Genomic DNA, 21,959 nt, shown 5'->3' with positions numbered 1-21,959 from the left:
AGGTGGTGGATGATGGAACAGACAAGTGATTTGTGAGCACGGTAACGCCGCAATTCTGAGGCAGGGTTAATCACAGAACAAAAATACAAATCTTGCACACTTGTAAATGGGTGCCCAGAACTGTATGTTATTTATCAATCTTATGATCCTCTTGGCCTGGGTACACACGGTCTTCATGTTACTAGCCTTTTACCACTTGGAATTTGTAAAACAAATCCTAAACAAAGTTTTCCACTTATCAGTCAAAACATTCAACGTTTTTCTTCCTTATTAAGCATGGTATTACAAAAGTATGAGAGAGAAAATAAAATCTGATTTTCAAGTTGTCAAAAAGCATGATGATATAATGCAATCAGTTTGGCCAGGAAACAAAATGGCCAACATAAACTGTTACCGGAACACCCACAGCTGTAAGCAGCTGTGGTTCCTGAAAAGGCAGCTCCTTTCTTTATCATTTCTTCCATCTGGGTTATTTTTTCCTTACTTTTAATTATACATGCACTCCAGCATACAAATAATGACTTTTTCGGGTTTCTATGAGTAATAGTAGGCATATGCCCACAGTTTTATTTTATTCGGTCTTCTTGGTAGAGAAAGCGAACATTTTAATAGTAAAATAAAGGCTGTTTGGATTTCATACATTCTTTTTTTTCCAAGTGATTTGCATCATGGGTTTTATTTGATTGCACAGCCATGATCTCCATTCTGGCGACCTTCAGTGGAAGGATTCTGAGATAGTAAGAGGCCAGCTTCGCTGAGGGACTGGTTGGGGGTAGGGGAGAAAACAGGAGCTTATTCGACTTCTACTTACTCTCTACTCATTTTCACCTGCTTTGAACTTTTTTTTTTTACATAAAAGCGGTGACAAGTAACTTATTCCTCCTTTAACTTGCAAAGACGAAGGTATGCCATTTGCATGGCGATCATTATTTATTTATATTTTCATTAACGGATGAGGAAGTAATGCTCTTGTAAAGCCACGTATAGAACCATGTAGCCATGGTTTCCAAGCACACGAGCATCCCTTAGGTGAACAGCTCTTTTGAAGTGGTTTTGCTGGCAATTAAGTGCAGTTATGGTCCTGACATGAAACTAAGCATTTGTATACCTGCTTTGAATGCTTAAAATCTGCGCCAGCCAGAGGGATCTGGAAGGGGAGGGGCGCTCTACAGGACCGGGCTGCAGGACCCTTGGAAGTAATAACAATAATAACTAAGACCTGCCAGTTGGGGAGGGCTTCCATTCCCAGCACCTTCAGTATATTATCTCATTTAATCTTCAGAGTGACCTTCTCGGGAGCCCCTGGGGCCAGAGGCCTCATAAAGCTTCCCAGCTTGCAGTGCCCTGAGGAAAGACTTCAGCCCTGGGCTTCCCAGACAAAGCCAGCCCAACCCTGACCCTCCCCCCTCCCCGCAATTAGATGCTTTCGGGAGCCAGGGCCAGGGCAAAGAGTGCCAGGCACCGGGAATGAGGCTGCCCTACGCTCCCATTTCCCCGTATTCTTCTTTCTTCAGCGTTTACTTATTTTTAATTATAAAAATAATACCTGTTTGCTGTAACAAATTTAAGTATATAAAGCTAGAAGGAAAAGTCCCTCTGTCTCTTCTGAATTCCCTGCCCCCCCACCCCCCACGCCGTGATCACTGGCAACAGTTAGGACAATCCTTCCAGACTTTTCAATGTCTGGGTTTTAAACACATACAGCTTTTAAAAATAACACATATGGAATCAGCACTGCATCTTGCTTATCCACCTAATCTTTTTTATGTCAAAATGTGTATTTTGTTCTATGTAACAGTGGCCCCATAGTCCACTGTATAAATAAACCACAGCTTCCTTATCTGTCCCCTTACTGAGTGGCATCTGAATTGTTTTCCTTTTTACTCCACTACAACGATGCTTTCCTAAACATCCTTGTTCATGTGTTTTTATAGGCTTGTTTAGTGTTTCTATAGGATAGATCCTACAAGTGCGACTGCTGGGCCAAGGAAGCACATTTAAAATCTTGATAAATAGTGGGACTGCCTTCCAGAAGATTGTACAAGTTGCCACTCCTGCCAAGAGCAGGCGGGAGTGTTCATTTCCCCATAACCCCATAACAATGGGTGTCAGCTGAGGATTTTTTCCTTTTTGCACACCTAATTAGGAAAAGGGTAGCTCAAAATTTTTTGCTATATATACACACACACACGTTTCTTAAATTTAGTAACGTTAAGCTTGGCTTCATATGCTTACTGTTTGTATGTCTTCTGTGAATTAGCCCCTTCTCCTGTCCAAATTCTCTCCTCTGCCTTTCGTCACCTCTCCTCCCTCCCACGACCCCCAGCGGCCTTCTCCTCCCGGCTTCAGTGGAGGGAAATAGTGTACTGAGGGAAGGCAAGACGGCTGATGAGAGAAATCTCGTCAGCTGGTATTAGAGACTAAAAGAGTCCCCAGTCAGGGGTGTTTGCATTTTAAAAGAGTCTGCCCAGAGGGGGCAATGCGCACTCCCCTCCAAAGCCTGGACTGCTTGTGGTGTCATTTCAGGCTTCAACACAAAAAAATATTTGCAGGCGGGAAGATCTTTCTGGGACCCTCAAATCATATTGAGTTGATGCTTTCTTCGTCTATCACAACGAGGCTTTCTCCCGTTAGCAGATACAGGCAACTGCCTGGGACTTAGGATCACAAAGCCCTTACTAAGTATTCACACTTGTACAGATTAATCTAAGGAATTCATCAGCAATGCAGATAGAAACTTACATACAGGATGCTTATCCTCGCATTGCTTACTGCATCAGAAACCGGAAACTCTTTCCATTGTCCAATAACAGAGAACAGCTTAAAAGCAATTTGGTAGATCCATCCGATTAAATACTATACAGCGTTTTTAAATGATGCCGGAAGAAGTGCACTGAATATCACTGGGAATTATTTTAACTTTACATAAATATATATATATATATATGTATATATATATAAGTCAAAACCCCAATAAGGAATGATAAATAGGAGATGGAAATATGAATGGGACTTTTAGGCATATTTCAATTTTGCGAGGAAACATACATTGCCATTATGATCAGAAAAATTATGTCTAAACGCAGATAGTAGAATGTTAAAAAAATAGTTGACGGTATTATCCTCACAGAATTATTCCCTTTTAACCTGGAAATCATTGAGAAATAAATGCAGCCCTGAGGCTGCCAAGGTTCACTCCTCAGTGATTCATACTTAAGGAACTCTGCCGCCACACCCATCCTATTACTGGGCACTTTGAGCAGGCAGCGGTGTCCACAACCCCAATCCGTGACTTCCCAACCTCCAAAACTCAAGGTCCCAGGTTTAGGCCTCCGAGGCTCTCTCTCCCCAAGCCTTGCTGCTTCCACCGCTCCTGGCCTCACTCTTAACCTCACAATCGTTCCTACATTTTTCTTCCAAACATCTTCTAAGTTCCTCCATGACTTAGCTCAAGTGTCCTTCTGGAAACCTGCCCAGATCAATGCCTCCTTCAGGCTCTTTTCCCTTGGGCTCTGCCTGTCAGAACACCTAATGTCAGTATGGCATCTACTCGTGGACTTGTCTACCTCTCCCCCCAGAACGTAAGCTTTGTATATTGGGACAAAAATTCCTCTCCCTCTTTTTTAAAAAATTAGGAATTAAACTGTTGCTCCAGTCACTTTAGGAAGCTTTAAACGAGGTGTACATGTACAAATACATAAATTATGATCGGTTACAACATTTTTGGTTATTTCTAGAATTTATTTTAAAGCTAGGCATCAGGCCTTTGGTCAGATGCTTTGGTCTGACCATTTGAACTGCTTTTTGTACAGCATTTATTTGCTAAGAAAAATATCATATCTCAAAGCCCTGTTATTTCCCAACAGCCTCAGCTGAGACTGAACATCAAGAATTGTAAAGGACCGGTGGCACCTGGGTGGCTCAGTCGTTAAGCGTCTGCCTTCGGCTCAGGTCATGACCCCAGGGTCCTGGGATTGGCCCGGCATCGGGCTCCCTGCTCTGCAGGAAGCCTGCTTCTTCCTCTCCCACTCCCCCTGTTCGTGTTCTCTCTCTCGCTGTGTCTCTCTCTCTGTCAAATAAATAAACAAAATCTTAAAAAAAAGAAAAGAATTGTAAAGGACTTTTATCTCAATCTAAGACTTTATCACTTTCAGAAATGCTTACTGCACTGATACACATTATTCACCTAGCCACTGATTCAGAAATAATTTATTGAGAGTCTAGTATATGCTGGTCACTGTGTTAAATGCTGGAGAGTTATGGATTAAAAATATACCTTTGCTGGGATACCTGGGTGGCTCAGTCAGTTAAGCACCTGACTCTTGAATTTGGCTTAGGTCATGATCTCATGAGTCATGAGATCGAGCCCCACCTCGGGCTCTGTACTGGGTGTGGATCCTGCTTAAGATTCTCTCTCTCCCTCTCCCTCCACCCCCCCAACTTCATGCACACATGCTCTCTCAAATAAATAAATAAAATTAATTATTAAAAAAATGATATACCTTTGCTGATGTGGCGAGAGAGGTAGACAAATCCATGAGTAGATGCCGTACTGATACTAGGTGTTCTGACTGGCAGAGCACAAGGAAACTGAGAGCCTGAAGGAAGGATAGATCTGAGGAACTTTCCAGAGGGACCCTTGAGCTAAGTCTTACAAGGTGTATATGGTGGTGGTTGTCTAAGTCTGCAAACACTACGATTCATTGACTTGTGCACCTAAATGGTAAAAGGCGAACCTTAACGTATGTAAATTAGATCGCAATAAAGCTGTTAACAAAAGAGGTACAGAGCTGGGTTAAAACGTTCAAGGAGGGGAACAACATCCCGGAGAGTGAAGAGCAAGGGCAAGCACTTGCAAGTGTGAAGCAGTTAGCCAGGTTCGGGGGACTGCAGTCCTCGAGGGTGGCCAGAGCGTACAGTAGAGGCGGCGGCTCAAGTCCCCAAAGGAGTTTAAGCAACAGCATCACAAGAGCAACTCAGTCTTCGGGGAATGGTCTGATTCCAGAGTTTTCAAGACCGTTCCGGGATTTTAGACTGAAGGCCCCCTTTCTTTGCCAAATCTACGATGGGCAAGAAGCATGCAGAGAAGGAAGAACCTAGATGCCCAAGAATTAAGTCAACAAAAGTATACTCTAGAAATCATTTGGGTCATATCCCTGTCTGTAGGCAGGTTTCAGTTAAACTAACTGAGACAGAGCAATCTGTTTTCTCCTTAAAGCTTTATAGAGAAGTAGGTTCCAAGTGGAACCGGCTTGGGCTAAGATGCAGCATTCTTCTAGAGCTCCTGGCAAATCCAACCACACACGGAGAGCCCCTATACTGGGAAGCAGAATGCCCTCCCTGCATTCTGACCAGTCTGTGCTGGTCTGGTGAAGCGAGGCACGGACACGAGGCCCTTGTGTACTTAGTTACCCAGCCCAGAATGTCCAGAGGAGGTAAAGTTCACTTACATGGCACCTGGTGATAGGGGCCTCCAGCACAATGGTAATGACAGTTCCACTGAGCATGTGGGGGAGGGTTGGGAGGCAGCATCTGTGCACACGCTGGGTACCTCTGAGGTTCAAACTGAGGGAACTCCCTGGACCTGAGTGGTCTGGGGAGGTCCTGGGGGTAACACACAGAGGTGAGGGGCAGGGGCCTTTCCAGTTGCCTGATGCCCAGGACATCCTGGGGCTGGGAATCATACCCCGTGTCTACAGTAGGCAGATCTGGAGCTGCTCGGTTCCTGTGGGGCCGGGGCTGTTGCACCGTCTCTTGGCTACTGCCCGAGGAGTCTGCTGAGGCATTAGGTAAACTTTGGTCTGATTTGTTTGAGTCATGGCCAGTGTCAGGAGAAGCTGCTGAAAGCTGAGATCCTAGCCATTGATTCCGTTTTTCCATAAATGAAAACTGATGCTCCGGAGGGAGGCCTCCAACCACAGACTCAGGCTCATGCTTGCTGGCTGCGGAGGATCCCAAGGGAAAATCTTTGCCCGGGTCTGGGTGTCTCCTCCAGAAGCTGTCTTCGCTCTCCTCCAGGATTTTAGTGCGCAGGCAGGTGACCTGCTGGGACACAGGCCGTAGGTGATTCGAAAGTTTCAGGGGTGGCTGAGCCTGAGAAAATTCTCCTGAGGAACAGTGAGGGGTTCTGGGCACAGACAAGCTGTTGGGAGCCATGTTCCTTAGATTTGGAGCAGGTGGTTCTGATCCCTCTTCCAGGGAATAGTCTGGGCTTGGTTTCAGTAATTGACTTGGGTATGGTTCTGATTCATCAACCTCCACAGGAATGCTTCGGTTCATTCTAGTTTCTGGAACAAGAGAAAACATGCCACAGATCATTTTTTGGAGTCCCTGCTTTATGACCTTAAGGGACCTCATTCAAGATATGGATTCAACTAGCAGCAGTGTGACACCAACGTGCTTCAAAGCCCCAGTCACATAAAGTGCTCACTTATTCTCCAGCAAAAGCTCTAATGCTTATTAAGATATTTTTATACGGAAGGTGACTCAAAGGATGTGACTGGACAGGGTTGTGATAGATGGCGCAACAGAAGGGCAGATGAAAATCAACAGCTAAGTATTGAGGAAAGAGAAATTATCGTGTGGGCTACTTTGTGTGTGCATGTAGACGTGTAAGACGTGTGTGCAGGATGCACCAGACTTTGGCATGTTGGTTGCCTTTGAGGATGGAGTTAATCAGGGAGAGTTTTCACCTTTTAAACTTTAAAAACTTTGCTGTGTGGCTATTGCCTAATCAAACACACACACACACACACACACACACACGAAAGATTTTTAAAAAAACAAAAAGAAGAGTGAGTTTTTAAAAAGCACTGAAAAAAGGTCATAGTGACATTTTCCACTTAACAGCTATAGATTGTTTGCAGGACTTAATTCCCTTTGGTCCTATGCGCACAATTAAGGTAGCCCTGACCATCTGGTTTGTGATGAACTAGCAAGGCTGGCTAACCTCACCTTTAGCCCACAGTCCAGGTAATATTAGTTTTACCTATAAAAATAGAACTCTTGATCAACATGACAACAGAGAGAAAATTAGCCTCCCCTTATCATGAGTCTGGTTGAGATGATGCCCTAGGATACCCAAGCTCCAGGGGAAGGCAGGAGACAGGCAGGGAAAAAAGAGCAGAAGAGTGACTGAAGGCCTACAGAAGGCTCCAGAGCAGGTGGAGGGGGAGGGAGACAGCGAACAAAACATCCCAGAGGTTTGTTCTATGCAGGCCTTGGACATAATATCAGATAATACGGGTGGTGCTGCTGGTGGGGGATTTTTAAATGCATATTCTGGGTCCATGTAGAATTTCAACCACAAACCTTTACTCAGGGCTTGCTGTGCCTAAAATCATGATGTACATCAATTATTGCTCTAAGACAAGTTTTGAAAAATATGAGCTCACCTTCTCTTGAGCCCTGGACCCAACCCAATGGCAACTGCACAGCATGCATTTTAAGATGCTCCCCTCTGAGCAGAGGTGGGACCAGCAACTTCCTACCAAATTTATCTTTTCAGCCTATAGACAGATACCTCCAACTGCCCTTCCCCACTCTCTGTCAGGTGACAGAGTTAGCCACACTAACACTTCTCTTCCCCTCGCTTGGTGACAAACTTACCCATCTGCTGCAAACAACCTTTGTACTGTTTTCTGGCACAAAAGAAATCTCTTTTAGTTTCTAATTCCTGGTTGGCCCTCCCTCCCTGCCTCAGGCTCCCTCTTCTCCTGGCTGCCTCCCTTTTAAGCAGATGTCCAGGTGGTGGGTGCCCTGGACTCTGCAAAAAAGAGACCTCATCACCTACATTGATCAGACCTTGTAAAAATGAACAGGAACCTACCGCAAACACAAATATTTCAGCAAATAGCTGAAATAATAAATAATTATTTTTGAATGCTTACCATTGTTTTCCTCTCTTGCCTACAATTTGTCCATAGCTATGAAATTGGATATGCCATATAATGTGCTCTTCAGCTGGTCAGGAAACAAAAGTATTTTCTGAAGGGCTGGCCAAGTGTTGTGGATTCTGTGAGCATCTGTGGGCCCACAGCTGAATGGGAGGGCAAAGAGATGCCCCAAGGGAGTCAACTCACAAAAGGACTGCATTCTGTTGACTCTTTCTTGTTCCGTGATGCATGTTCGTTGCCCACACTTCAGGTGCCACTGTTGACATTTTCCCTGGGTTTTTTTTTTTTTTTAAGATTTTATTTATTTATTTGAGAGAGAGAGAGAATGAGAGAAAGCACGAGAGGGAAGAGGGTCAGAGGGAGAAGCAGACTCCCCGCCGAGCAGGAAGCCTGATGCAGTACTCGATCCCAGGACTCCAGGATCACGACCCGAGCCGAAGGCAGTCGCTTAACCAACTGAGCCACCCAGGCGCCCCTTCCCTGGGGTTTTTAAATACCTTACAAGTATTTCCCTAAAAAGGTGCAAATTCTCTTCTAGCCAAGGAGCCTCCAGGGGCTGGGTGGAAGCTAATGACAAAGCTGACTAGTGGGGTCATCTCACATAACTGAACACCCAAGGTCGATCTTGCGGTGGGAATTCTACAGTTACAACTGGACTAAAAAGGAACAAATGGCCCTGGATGGTCGTAAGGATGACGAGGTAAGGAACAGCCTCTACGGAAAGCTGTGGGATTGGTAATCTGTAAAAGACAAAACAGACCCTGATGTTTTATACGTGTCACTATCAAGTAGTCAAACAGCAAATAACTACTGAACGCCACTATGTGTCCAACTCAGTGCTGTGTATCCTCCTTCTGAGGCATGAACTGAATTAAAACTTTTTTTTATAATAGGTAATACCTACAAGTGATGTAAAATTCAAGAGTACAAAAGGGTATACAGGGAATTGGTAATCAAAACTATTCCTAAAGACTTAAAAAGCACCATTCCTACTTTCATGCTACTTGTGATCCAGATCAAGAGAGAAAACTAATGTAGGAAATCAAAGGCCCTACCTCAGGGCCTTTGCACTTGCCGTTCCTTCTTCTTTGAACACTCTTCCCCCACATATCTGCATGGCCTGCTTCCTTTCTCCTTCAGGTCTTTACTCAGCTGCCACTTTCTCAGTGAGGTCACCCTGGTCGCCCTCTCTAAAATGGTTACATGCCCTTCTCACTCCCTGTCTCTCTTCCCTGCCTCACCACCCTCTCCAGCAATTATCACCATCTTACATACTACAAAATGTATACTATAAATACAAATATCTAATACATGCCTTATTTGTTTATTGTTTCTCCCCTCCCCTAAAATTTAAACTTCATGAGGGTATGATTTTTGACTGTTGGTCTCATGGCTATATTCTCACCATCTAGAGCTGGCACATAAATATTTGTTGAATGAATAAATGATTGATGCCTGTTTTGGACAGGGTACAGATCTGTGTAGCTGGAAGGATCACTGACAGTGAGAATGTCAGGCTCCATGGTGGGTGGCAAGGAGCATTTGTGGGCCAAGTACTCAGAGTTCTTAAGATTATATGGAGGGGCGCCTGGGTGGCTCAGCCAGTTAAACACCCGACTCTTGACTTCAGCTCAGGTCATGAGATCGAGCTCCATGTAGGCATGGAGCCTGCTTAGGATTCCCTCTTTCCCTTTCCCTCTATACATTGCTGAACCTCTCTCTTAACAAAAAATTAGGAGTGCCTGAGTGGCTCAGTCAGGTAAGCATCTGCCTTCAGCTCAGGTCATGATCCCAGGGTCCTGGGATGGAGCCTCATGTTGTTGGACTCCTTGCCCAGTGCGGAATCTGCTTCTCCCTCTGCCTCTGCCCCACCCCCTGCTGGTGCTCGCTCTCTCTCTCTCTCTCTCTCTCTCTCAGATAAATAAGTAAAATCTGGGGCGCCTGGGTGACTCAGTTGTTAAGCGTCTGCCTTTGGCTCAGGTCATGATCCCAGGGTCCTGGGATCGAGCCCCACATCGGGCTCCCTGCTCAGTGGGAAGCCTGCTTCTCCCTCTCCCACTCCCCCTGCTTGTGTTCCCTCTCTTGCTGTGTGTCTCTCCGTCAAATAAATAAATAAAATCTTTAAAAAAATTAAAAAAAAAGTAAAATCTTTAAAAAAAATTATACCACCTGGAGACCTTTCCCCCTTCCTTCCTTGCTTCTTCTTCTTTTTTTTAAAGATTTTATTTATTTGACACAGAGAGAGAGAGCACAAGTAGGCAGAGTGGCAGGCAGAGGGAGAGGGAATCATGACCGAGCCGAAGGCAGTCACTTAACCAACTGAGCCACCCAGGCGCCACGCTTCCTTGCTTCTTCTCAAATATTTATTAAATGCTCGCTGAGTGTCAGGCCCCAAGGTGAGTCTGGACTATGCCTCAGAGGTCCCACCCATCGGCAGAGTTGACCACCACCCTCACTTGCAGAATAAAGGTGATTCTACCACCCACTGTGACAGGAACATCTGCTATTCTGTTCCAGACAGGGAGCTGGTGTGTTCATGCATCCTGAGGGCTTCGCCCAAAACAGTAGAGGGTAGGCATGTTTACAGCTACCGTGTGGGCCCCTCCCAGCTCTAGACCCCTACCAGAACTAGCAGAACAAATCCTGCCATCCCCCCATGTGTCACAGAGAACAAGGACACACAAATGGTACATCAGAGGGCCATGGGTAGATAAGTGGGTTATTGGAAATGGCACTTTTATTTTTGGTCTTTAATGCCAACATTGTAAAAATACTACACATTTTTTAAAAAATCACTCAATATCTCACCACTCCTAATATTTCCATTTTTCCCTGTTTTATTGCAGGGCTTCTCCACACAATGCCCACATGGTTATAATGCTGGCATGGCCTGTGCTCTAGTCCCTAACAGGGGGTGGCACCTGGATGGAAGCGGAAAAACCGTTTCCTATCATTGCCCTAGAGGAGAAGGCTTTAGGGGGCCAGAAGGGCTGTGAGCCCCAGGACCCTGTGACCCCAGGATCCTGAGCCCCTGGCAGCATCACGGACAGTCTGTGGCTCCCCAGCATCCTGTCCAGCTCAGGAAGCCTGGGGTCAGCTGGGGCCTGTCAGTCCTGGAGGGCAATGGTCCTGTCTACCTCACCTTGGGGCAAATTCCTGGAAGAAGGGAGAGGCTAGAGGTTGAGGGAACTCAATTCAAGGGAATCTCTGGCTCAGAATCTCTTTTTGGGGCTCACGATATAGGTGCTCAGGCCTCCCACCTGGAGATTCTGAGGTGAGGTCAGGGCTCCTGTGTATTCTTGTTTAAGTCCCACAGGTAAACAGCTTCTCTCGTTCTTTACCAAGTGAATGTAATCTGCGCAATTTGGCAGGAACTGTCAGAATTGTTAAAGCTCATGCCCTTTGACCTGTTCATTTCACTTCTAAGAATCTCCTCTGCAGGGATATGTGTGTACTGTGTGAAATGAAGAGGCTCTGAAGATGGCCAGTGCAGCCTTGTTTGTAATGGGAAAGATAAGAAACAACCCACATGTCCAGAAAGGTTCTGATTTTTAAAACTGTAGTCCAGCCAAACGAGGACTTCTCTGTGTCTTTTTAAAAATGACTGAGGAAGTGCTTTGTGAACTGCGGAGGAACTATCTTCAAGATTATCTGTGAAGTCAGAAAAAGTAAGGAGCAGACAGCATGCAGAGTATGCTACCCTTTGTACAGACTAAGACTGTGTATGTACATGCCGTCTCGTCAGAAATTTGCAACAGTGGTCGCCTCTGGAAAGGGAACCAGATGGCTGAGAGGCAGGAGGGCGACTTGCTTTTTGGAGCATTTTATACCTTCTATATCTACTTAAAAGCTAAAAAAAAAGAAAGAAAAGGAAAAGGAAGGAAGGAAAGAAAGAAAGAAAGAAAGAGAAGGAAGGAAGGAAGGAAAGAAAGAAAGAAGAAAAAGAAAGAAAGAAAGAAAGAAAGAAAGAAAGAAAGAAAGAAAGAAAGAAGAGAAAGAAAGAAAGAAAGAAAGAAAGAAGGAAGAAAAAGAAAGAAAGAAAGAAAGAAAGAAAGAAAGAAAGAAAGAAAGGAGGAATAGCTCCAGAGTGCTTCTGATGTTCACGAAGATTAAGAACCAATGCAAAGGAAGGAGGCATTCCTGAAACCACTCCAGGGAAAGAACACGTCCCTTAAAATACAAAAGAGCATTCAGCAGAGGGTGAGAACATTTGCCTGGGGGTGGGAATGGGTTGGCACAAGCCGGGAACAGAGGGCTGGAACAGAGGGCTGGAACAGAGGGCTAGTGCAGAGCTCATACGACTAGGCTGAAGCAGTTGTGCGTGCTTGGGAGCCTGGCTCTTACTCACCCCGAGTTGACCCAAGAGACACTAACTTTCCTTCTCTTGAATCGCATTGCCCTTTGGACCGTGAGCTGTGGTTCTAGCTCTTGGATTCTGACCACACCTTGCTTCAAGTCTGTCAGTGTTTCTCTGTCCAAGTCTCTTGTTTTGGGCTGCCTTGCTGTCTCCTTCTAGCCTGAAACCTTTCTCTGAACATAGCCGCTCTACCTTGAGGAGCCCGATTGTGAAGCTCAGATCTCATCCAGATGGCGGCAGTTCTGACGTCCTATGGGACAATGCTCCCGGGGGCCATTCACAGAATTCCCCATCCCCTCTCCCCTCTTGCTGCACACAGCTCTCAGTCAATCCCCCTGAGCCGCCTCCAACTCTTTGCTCATATCTGTTCCCAGCAACCTTTTTCTCCTCCAGCACATCCTGCCTTGAATTATTTCTAGAAACAGAGCCTATGAAGCCTTCACAACACTGTTTTTCTGATCTCATAGTTCCTCAGAAAGCTTCTTTTCCTTCCATCATTCCCACCTCCCTTTCTGCATGACCATTACACCCCACCCTGTGTGGCAACAAGTCTCTGTCAGGGCATACATGAAGAGATCTAATGTCCACATGCACAGTTAGCTGAGGCTCTGCTTTCCAGCTGGGCTTACCCAAATCAACACATAGTTTGAGGATGTCAGAAAATATGCAGAATTTAAATGCACAGGTTCTAGATTCAAAATCCCTACATTTTAATTTTTTCTCTGCCAGCTACATGATTCAATGTGTGACCTTGAGAAAATTACTTTACTTCTCTGGGCCTCATTTTTCTGATATGCAAAATGGGGGAAATAACGTTTGCTTTACAGGTATATTGTGGGGATAAAGGAAGATATAAATAAAATGCTGACTGTAGGGGCGCCTGGGTGGCTCAGTCAGTTGAGCGTCCTACTCTTGGTTTTGGCTCCAGTCATGATCGCAGAGTTGTGAGATCGAGCCCCGCAATGGGCTCTGCGCTCCGAGGGGACTCTGCTTGAGAGTCTCTCCCTCTGCCCCTCCCCTGCTCATGCTTGCTCTCTCTAATAAATAAATAAATCTTAAAAAAAAAAAATGCTGACTCTAGGGCCTGGCCCATATCAAGCTCTCAAAACCCAAAACCCATCTTGTTATTATTTTTTTAAAAGATTTTATTTATTTATTTGAGAGAGAGAGAGCATGAGTGGAGGGGAGGCACAGAGGAAGAGAGAGAAGCGAACTCAAAGCCGAGCAGGGAGCCCAACACGGGCTCAATCCCAGGACTCTGAGATCATGATCTGAGCCAAAGGCAGACACTTAACTGACTGAGCCACCCAAGCGCCCCATCATCTTGTTATAATTTTTACAAGTGACTTGGCTTTAGAACTTTCTTCTATGCTACGCTCACTGGTTTTATACCTGAATGTTAATGCTATTATGTGAACCTAATGAATAGAGACTATATCTTTTTAACCAATGTGTGTAGTTTCTGGCACATTCAATACACATTGTCTCTTGTGTTAAAACAAGCTGGGCCACAGACTGGGTATGCGCTATCACTTTCCCATTCCTATTTCACAGAGGCTTAGATACATTAAGTAGCTTTTCCAAAGTCACAGCCGAATCTAGCCTATAGATCTAACTCTTTCCATTAAACCACACAGATCAGAGGCTTGGCAAACTTTTTCTGTAAAGGTCCAAATAGTAAATAGTTCATGCTTTATGGACCACATATGGTCTGTCTCATACTGTGCTTTTTAAGATGTTTTTAAACAACACTTAAAAAATACAAGAACCATTCTTAGCAATATGCTGTAGTAAAAACAGACCATGGGTCACATTTGGCCCAAGGGTTATAGTTTACCAACAGCTGATATAGACTACACTGACAAATCAAAATATAAAGAAACCTTCCCCTTAGGGCACCTGGGTGGCTCAGTCGGTTAAGCGTCCAACTCGTGGCTCAGGTCATGATCTCAGGGTCATGAGATTGGGCCCCGCATCGGGCTCCGCGCTAGGCGTGGAGCCTGCTTAAGATTCTCTTCCTCTGCTCCCCCACGCCCCACCTGCATGCTCTCTATCTCTTAAAAAAGAAAGAAAGAAATCTTCCCCTTCATTAGTAGTAATTGTTAATGTTTATTGAATGTTTACTATGTGTCAAATATTTCTCCAAGTGCTTTACATATATTAACTTATTTCATCCTCACAGCTACCCTATTTGGTTAAGTACTATTGTCAATCTCATCTTACAGATGGGGAAACTGAGACACAGGGAGGTTTAGTAACTTTCCCAAGATCACATGCTCAGTAAGCAGCATAGACAGGATTCAAATCCAAGCAGTTCAGCACCAGAACCTGCGCACTTAACAATTTGTTTGTTGGTCGGGAGCCCTGACTTGTACAGCTATTGGAAGGGAGGAGGGAGGAAGGGGCCTGGAGGAGCTGAGTAACCCCTGGAAGCTTCTGGAATGAATATGTTTCGGAACCATTCACCTTGCAGCTAAAGAGGCGTGGATACAGGCCACCTGTGTTTTATAAAGGATTACCAGGCGGGAGACCTGTGGTGGCTTTCCTTCATGCCATTACAATAAAGGACATGGATGAGACTGCAGAGGCATCTTGATTTGAGAAAAGCACTTGATTGGATCTCATTAAATTTTAATCATAAGCTGAATTCAAAATAAATTGAAAACTGGTTGACAGAGCACAAACAAAGGGTGATGATAAATGGTGATGCATCTAGAGAGGGGCTATCTTCCAGGGGACGCCTCTGAGGCAAGGACGGATGGGATTTAATGAAGGTGTTATGTCCCTGGAAGGAGACAAATAGCATAGCAAGAAACAGAGGAAGGGCAGAAGTGAGCAGCCTAAGTAATTAATAAACCACATTACCAGCTCTTGAATAATCAAGGCTTGCTGTTCACCAACGGCTTGGATTTTTTTAAAAAGAATTCTTTGGGTCAACAACAGGGTGGAAGAGTCCTAGAGACACACAACATGAATATTTCAGGTGGACATAATAAATACATATATAAACTTACAGTTAGAAAGATCCTCAGATCCAATTTGGATCAGATAGTTTCAATTACAGATTCTCAAGCTCTTACTTCATTCCTCAGGGAGTAATTTAAAAAAAATAAATTAAAAGTCTAAAAGTCACGTATTAAAAAAATCTTTAGACTCATTAATGTTCTTTGTTTACTGCCCAAATGCATGCAAACTTTCACAATGTCAGTTTGCTCAGTGGAAGCTGGTTTTGAGTGTACTGTTTGGCTCCAGTTCAAATTCCAGTGAACAAATACTTCCAAGTTTACTTGCAGAATTTCCCAGACAGAGAAGTTCTTCCATTTGGTTTGCCAGAGGGTTGGAAGTAGTGGTGAGCCCGGGAGACAAGGGAGCATTTACTGGCCCTTATTCATCCCCTGCACAGTACAACTCACATCAGGCTGAAGGCAGCACAGCACAACTCACATCAGGCTGAAGGCAGCACAGCATGACCTGACCTAATTTGAAGTTCGCTCTGGAACTCCTCCGAGCCGCCAAGCAAGGAGACCACGGACTAATGGGAACGGACTGATTCTGCTCTGGAGTGAGCTGGGAATAAATATTTGGAGAATAACTTCAAACCAGCCCAGGTTTTTGTTCGTTTTGTTTCAGATAAGGTTTCTCTAAGCACGTATCTGTGATTCTTAATTTCAGTCCAAGCCCCGGAGTGAAGGAGAAGGGGCAGAAAGCAAAAATCAGGAGAGAAAGAAAAAGGGCTATTAAGTAAGAAAGGAGAATGGAAGAGGAGAGACAACAAGGAAAGTGGGGAAACCTTGAAGGACATCTTTAAAAATGTGCCCTTTATTGGTGTAGGACACAGATTTATTTAAATTGTGATTTTTATGTATTACTGGGTATGAGAAGGGGCCGCCGGAAGGGAAGGGAAACAATGAATACAGGTGAAAGGTAAGCGTGTTATAGGTCAGCTGCTAAGCCAGGAAGAGCCTAGGCAGCACAGAGGAGGAAGACAGATCAGAGACCGGAGGGAGGCCCAGTGACCCTGGGAGGGGAAGGAAAAACACTGGAACCCCCCAGAGCAGGAAAACAATGAGGCAGAAAAGGGCCAAGTTTCCCTCATCGCTGAGGGACCTGCCAAGACCCCAGTGGTCTTCAGGGTGGAAGGAAGGGGGACACACGGGCTGGGGGAGGCCCCGGCAGTTCCATCACCCCCAAATGGCTCCATTTTAGCTGACTCATCAGGGAACCAAGCCAAACGGGCACAGCTCTACGGTATCACCTGGTAGACGAAAAGACGCCCCCGCAACCTCAGCCACTTTACAACTCGCAGCCCCCCCATGGTGTCTATCCACGCGCGTACGCACGCGCCCACACACGCACGCGCAGAGCGACGCTCGCCGCCAGGCCCTGAAGCGCACGTGGGCCAGCAGAGGCCTGCTCGTGATGGGATGCAAAGAATGTCGGGGGGAGAAGGGACAGCTGGGGTTTCGTGAACTAAAAATATCTTGGTGACAACGCACTGAGAAGAAACCGGAGAGGCCCAGGGGGAGAGCTTCTTGATTCCAATCCTCAAGATGCTTTCTCACGGAAGGACGGCAAGATTGTTTTGATAAGGAAATGTGATCAAACATTTGGGGTCATCTCATTGGATCTGAAAGGAATTTAAAGTTTAATGTGCTTCATCTGTGCCCCTTCCCCCCCGCCCCCCAAACAGTTGCCCGCAATTCTTACATATTTTTAACGGGCTAATCTAAAATTGCCTGCCGTAGAAAAATGGTTGAATTCGGGGTATTTGAGCTGTCGATTCTGTGCCATGTAAAACAGATTTCATTTAGACAAATTGCCCACATAATCTGTCTTTCTGAAAGCCTGTTAAAGAATGCCTGCAAAGATGACTGCCTTCTCCTCCTGTTTTCAGAGCCATTTGAAAGTCACTAACTCTTTAGTCCTGGGAGAAGCAGGCTTAAACGTTTTCTGTCTTTGCACCGTCCAAAAGTGAGTATCCCCGAGTTAGGAGTCTTATCCCCGACCTGCTGGTTCATTGCCCTGACTTCACTCCTAGTCAGCCCACCCCACAGAGCGAGCAGAGCAGTCACGGCTCCATTTCGTGACCTCCATCATGAAATGACCTGGAGCTGCAACACCAGATGAAGAATGACTGTGGGTGGTCTTTCTGGGTAAAAGCTAGGCTGGCAGCCCGGAGCCTTGTTTCAGATAATGGTGCTTCGTTATTTGAAAATAGAATGGGTAACTCATCACAGTTGAAACATCTTGAAATTTCTGTCCTCACATCCGGGGGTGGGGGCGGGGGGGGGGGAAGGAGGGGAGAGAAAGCCATCTAAGAATGTGACAATGACTATACCAGGGCCTTTCCACAGAAACAGTTTAGCAATACTTAAAGCCCTGAGTCAGCCCATCCCAGTCAGCCAGGGCCTGTTGGAGCTGTACTGGCAAAAAATAATTGCCCCAAAGAAATAATAATAACAATAATAATAATAATAATAAAGTAGTGGTTTGGAAAAGGTTAAGGATTCTGTGTCTGCCATCTAAAGTGTCCAATCACAGCCATCACCCTTACATGGTATCAGGATGTGCTGCCCGGCTTCCTTTCACTTCCCATTGAAGCGCCCCCTCCTCCCCTCACACAGTGATTGGTCTAGCCCAGGAGTGGTTTTCAGCTCCAGCCAAGTCAGTAAGGCAACCTTCCAGAGCCAGGCTGGTCTGCCAGTTCTCTGTCTGGCCTGCCTTGACTTTGTGGGCAAGTTCACAGGACAGTTCTTCCTGGGGAACCCAAACGGGACATGAACTAATTCAAGAAACCCCCTGTTTTATGTAGCAAGAGCCAATAAGAACGCCTAAATTCCGGGCAGCCCTCACACAGAGCCACGTGGCCTCCCAGCCACCCCCACTCTTTGGCCTTGAAAGCTGCTTTTTACCTTGCTCCTTGAGAGCAGATGAGTGAAACAGAAATCAAAGCAGCTTATATGTAAAGAGCTTGAGCACCTATGAAGCGTTTGATACTATACGGGGTGCTAGGGGGTAGAAAAGGATTAAGAAACAAAATCTTTTTCCTCAAGGAACTGTCTAGTAGCAGGAGGTAAAATTAATATATTTGAATAGGCAGTAAACAAAACAAATCTTCCAAGACCACCCAGTACGGCTTACCCTCTGGGACTCCCATTATTTTGTTAGAAGGGAATTTAGACAAAATCATGTTAGTTCATCTCCCACACACACTTTATTGATGAAGAAATCCAGGCCTAGGGAAACCAAAGTGAATTGCCTAAGTCACAGAGCCAGCAAGGAGTGGAGTGAGGACTTGAAACCAAGTTTCTTGTCCTCTTTTTTATTATTTATTTGGTCTTTTTCCCCCCCATCCATTAAAAAAAAATTCCCCTATTCTAAGAGATCATCTTGAACTTAAAAGTCACATGCAGCTTGATTAGCTGCTGAGATCAAGTAATAGCGTTTCTCCCCCAGTTTTCATTGCCAGTAAATGTCCGGTCTGCTTGGGAGGGGCAGAGGGGTTGTAGGGGAGCCGCCAGGCACAGAGCGGAGCTGAACTTCCTGGCCCAAGAATGTGGGGTTGATCTTTTCCCTGCATGAGACAAGGATCGAGAAAACTGGGAGTTTTCCTTCCATCTTTGGGAAATTGACGTGTCCCGGGGCTGGAAGCCAATTACTTAATTTTTGCCATCCCGGGTTCCCTCCTTGGAGAAGTGGGGCTGGATTCTTCACCAAAACTTGTGGGGACACTATGTACTCAAACAAATGGTTCCCAGGCAGCTCCGAAAACAACACCCGTGTGCGCACTGTCCATTCCTCGAAGAGTTAATCTCACTCAGCTCGCCTGTCTGAAATGCTAAACCACCGGCACTTTCTGGCCGCCAGAAACTTTAAGTGTCATTTTCTCAGCCCAAGCGGGTGCATGAACAAATTAAAGGTGGGGGGTGGAAGGTGGGAGGAAAGGAAGGCAGAATGTTTCAGTAAAGGAGAAAACAGTGTTTGGGAAAACGGGTCAGCGGCTAAAAAGTAAGGCTAGGCAGGCGACAGCTCTGAACAACTTACCTTAGCACCACCAAGGACAGACAGACCGGCCGACAGGGTGGTCGTGCTCTCTCCTTCTCACACTGCACCTTGGGTGGCTCCCGCCTCCCTCCTCCCTCTCCAGGCCCAGGTAAGCCGTAGAACAGGCTCTGAAGCAGGAAGTGGAAGTTGTATGCAAATTTCTACGGAGGCTACGAAGCCTCCGCTGAAAAATCTCCCTGTGGGCAGTGAATCAACAGCCGAGAAGTCACTTTATTTCTTAAAACAGAAACCTCCTTCGTTCCGTAGAAAAGGCCACTGACTGGCCAATTAGGGTGCATTTTTTGTTTCCACCACCCAGCTAAGTAACTGTGGAGGAATGTCCACACTGCCCCAGATCTCGGGGCTACTGCAGTGCCCTAACCCTAGCTGGAGAAGGTGCCTGGGGAGGGGATTGAACTTGGGTGTTAAGATTGGTTATTCATTAGCAGCTTCAAAGGAGGAGATTGGGGGCAGATAGTGGGGTGGAATATGAGGCAAGAACTATATGTAGCTGCTTAAAACATCAGCATTTGTTGCCCTTCGCGGTGAGGGAGGACTCGCTGCCCACCCCATGTGAGCGTGCGTGCGCGCGCGCGCGCACACACACACACACACACACACACACACACACACACACACCCTGCCCATCAACAGGCATGAACAAAGTGACTCCTTTTAAGAAAACACACACACGCACACACGCACACTCCCATGCACATGCACATACGTACTGTTCTCCTCTGGCTGCATTTTTCATGACCTCAAGTTTATTTCTTCTCCTTCCTTCTGCTTGTTTTATCAGTAGCCTACAGAAGTTATGGTTGAAGGAGACACTGGCGACAGGATGACCAGGGCAGCAGAGTGGGATGGGAGCTGTGGCCGCTAGAGCTCTGGAGTCAGAGGGATGTGGGGGTGAACTCAGTGATGGCACTGGCCAGCTGGGCACCACAGCTAGATGCCTGGGCAGGCACATTGTGCTTCAGGGGCTGGCCTTGCCTACCCGTTGAGAGGCCCAAGGGTCAGTCTGTGCAGCTAGCCATCTCTCCACTTTGTGCAGGGGACGGACCCTGGAGCATCCCCATCCAGGCTGCCAGGTTCTGCTCAAGTAGTTCCCATGAAATGGGTTGCTCTGCATTCTGCAAGCAGAGGAAACACGGATTGTTTTTAAAATAACATACACAGGTTGTATATGTTTTGGTATATCCTTACAATGGAATACTATGCAGCTGTGAAAACTCATAAATATGTGTGTATGTATTTCTACATTCTAACATGGAAAAGTAAGTGGCTCTGGGATATTATTAATTGAGATATATGATCTCATTTTTGCGAATATATATGCCAGATAAACACATATACATACACATATAGATTCATGTTTGTTCACTGCTGGTTGGCACCTGACACACTGCCCAGAACATAGTAGGCAATCATTCTCTATCTGTCAAATGAAGAAATCATAAACGTCTGGAAAAATGCATGCAAACTGTTAAGTGGTTGTCATCTCCAGGGGATGAGATTGAGGGGAACAAGTGAGAATGGAGGACTTTTACACTATTTACACATGTGGGCTGTTTGAGTCTTTTTTCCACAAGCATATTTTTTAAAAAAAATAGTATTTAGTACCTTGGCCTTGAACTTTCTGCCTCAAAATTATTATTATAATAATAATCTTTTTTAGTTTAGGGGAAAATAGTATTCTCTGTACAGCAGCTAGTCCCAGGATACTTGGAGAACAGAGAAGAAAAGAATGTCAAGGGGAGAAACAAGGAGAGCCAAGAAAAGGGGCGGGGTGAAAATCGTTTTCATTTCTCTTCGATCCCTTATATGGCTTGGGAAAAGCCTGGAAGATGCTTCTGTCAAGTACTACCTTTGGAATACAACCCATCAGGAAGAACTGGGAGAATCTTCTTTTCCATTTCTCCTCCCAACTGTTTCCCCGGATGGGAGGCCTGAGGGCCCTGTAGGAAGATAACCAGGTGCTAAAGTGCTGCTTTTAATAGCTGTTAGCTGGGCCTTCCTCCTGTCTCCCTTTAATCGGAACAGAAGGGCAGGCACCTGGAGGAACAGGTTAATGGTTCCTACCTAGGGCCTTTGCTGGGGCCCTTATTGAAAGCAGCCTGAGGACATAAACTGTTTAGAGAGGGTATTCTGAACAGGAGAGAGTCTTGTCTGAATGTGCCACAGGCAGCTACAGGGAAATGTGGACGCAGGGGAAATGTCAGGGAGTCTGGGAAATGAGCACCTCTGTTCCCCAGGAGTCCCCACTGGTGTTTTCAGACTAACGCGTACACCCTTTTAGTTGCCATCATGGAGAACCTACCATACGCTACCTGTCAGCTCATTTAACCCTCCAGCAGTCCCGAGAAAACCATTTACTGTCATTCCCACTTGGCTTTTGGGAATCCAAGGCTCAGAGACATTGAGTAACGTCTCCATGTTTACACAGCTAGTCTATGGAAAAGGATTCCAGAACTGTCTCACCTCCGGGGGGGATGTTACTTCTTGTCCTTTCTTGTCATGTTGTGCTCTGTCCTTCCTACACGCTCGGGTGCACACAGATAACTTGCTTCCTTTGCATAACTCTTGACAGCACTCAAGAAGGAAAAAAGCTGTAGACAATAAAAGGGTGGCACTGAGACTGCCAGTCATAGGGTGCCGTG

The 21,959-nt window shown here is 45.7% G+C and overlaps 1 protein-coding gene across 2 annotated transcripts in view; it reads right to left on the bottom strand.

Annotated features, from left to right (window-relative positions):
- The window catches only part of TRAF3IP2 (TRAF3 interacting protein 2), a 41,201-nt gene extending 21,753 nt beyond the window's left edge, over window positions 1–19,448 (bottom strand). For both annotated transcript variants that reach the window (XM_028104146.2, XM_088023888.1), the window contains exons 1-2: window positions 19,297–19,448; window positions 5,451–6,287 (exon numbers count right to left, since the gene is read on the bottom strand). In XM_028104146.2, coding sequence (XP_027959947.1) covers window positions 5,451–6,279 — 829 coding nt within the window. In that variant the 5' untranslated portion in view covers window positions 6,280–6,287; window positions 19,297–19,448. The remainder of the gene's footprint in view (window positions 1–5,450; window positions 6,288–19,296) is intronic.
- Between the last annotated feature and the right edge of the window lie 2,511 nt (window positions 19,449–21,959).

This window comes from Eumetopias jubatus, unplaced genomic scaffold (genome assembly GCF_037043125.1).
Source record: "Eumetopias jubatus isolate StellerSeaLion01/CBP00866 unplaced genomic scaffold, mEumJub1_p1.0 scaffold_6, whole genome shotgun sequence".
NCBI classification, from domain to species: domain Eukaryota; kingdom Metazoa; phylum Chordata; class Mammalia; order Carnivora; family Otariidae; genus Eumetopias; species Eumetopias jubatus.
The sequence above is the reverse complement of the archived record's forward strand: the minus strand, read 5'-3'. Positions and strand labels throughout refer to the sequence as shown.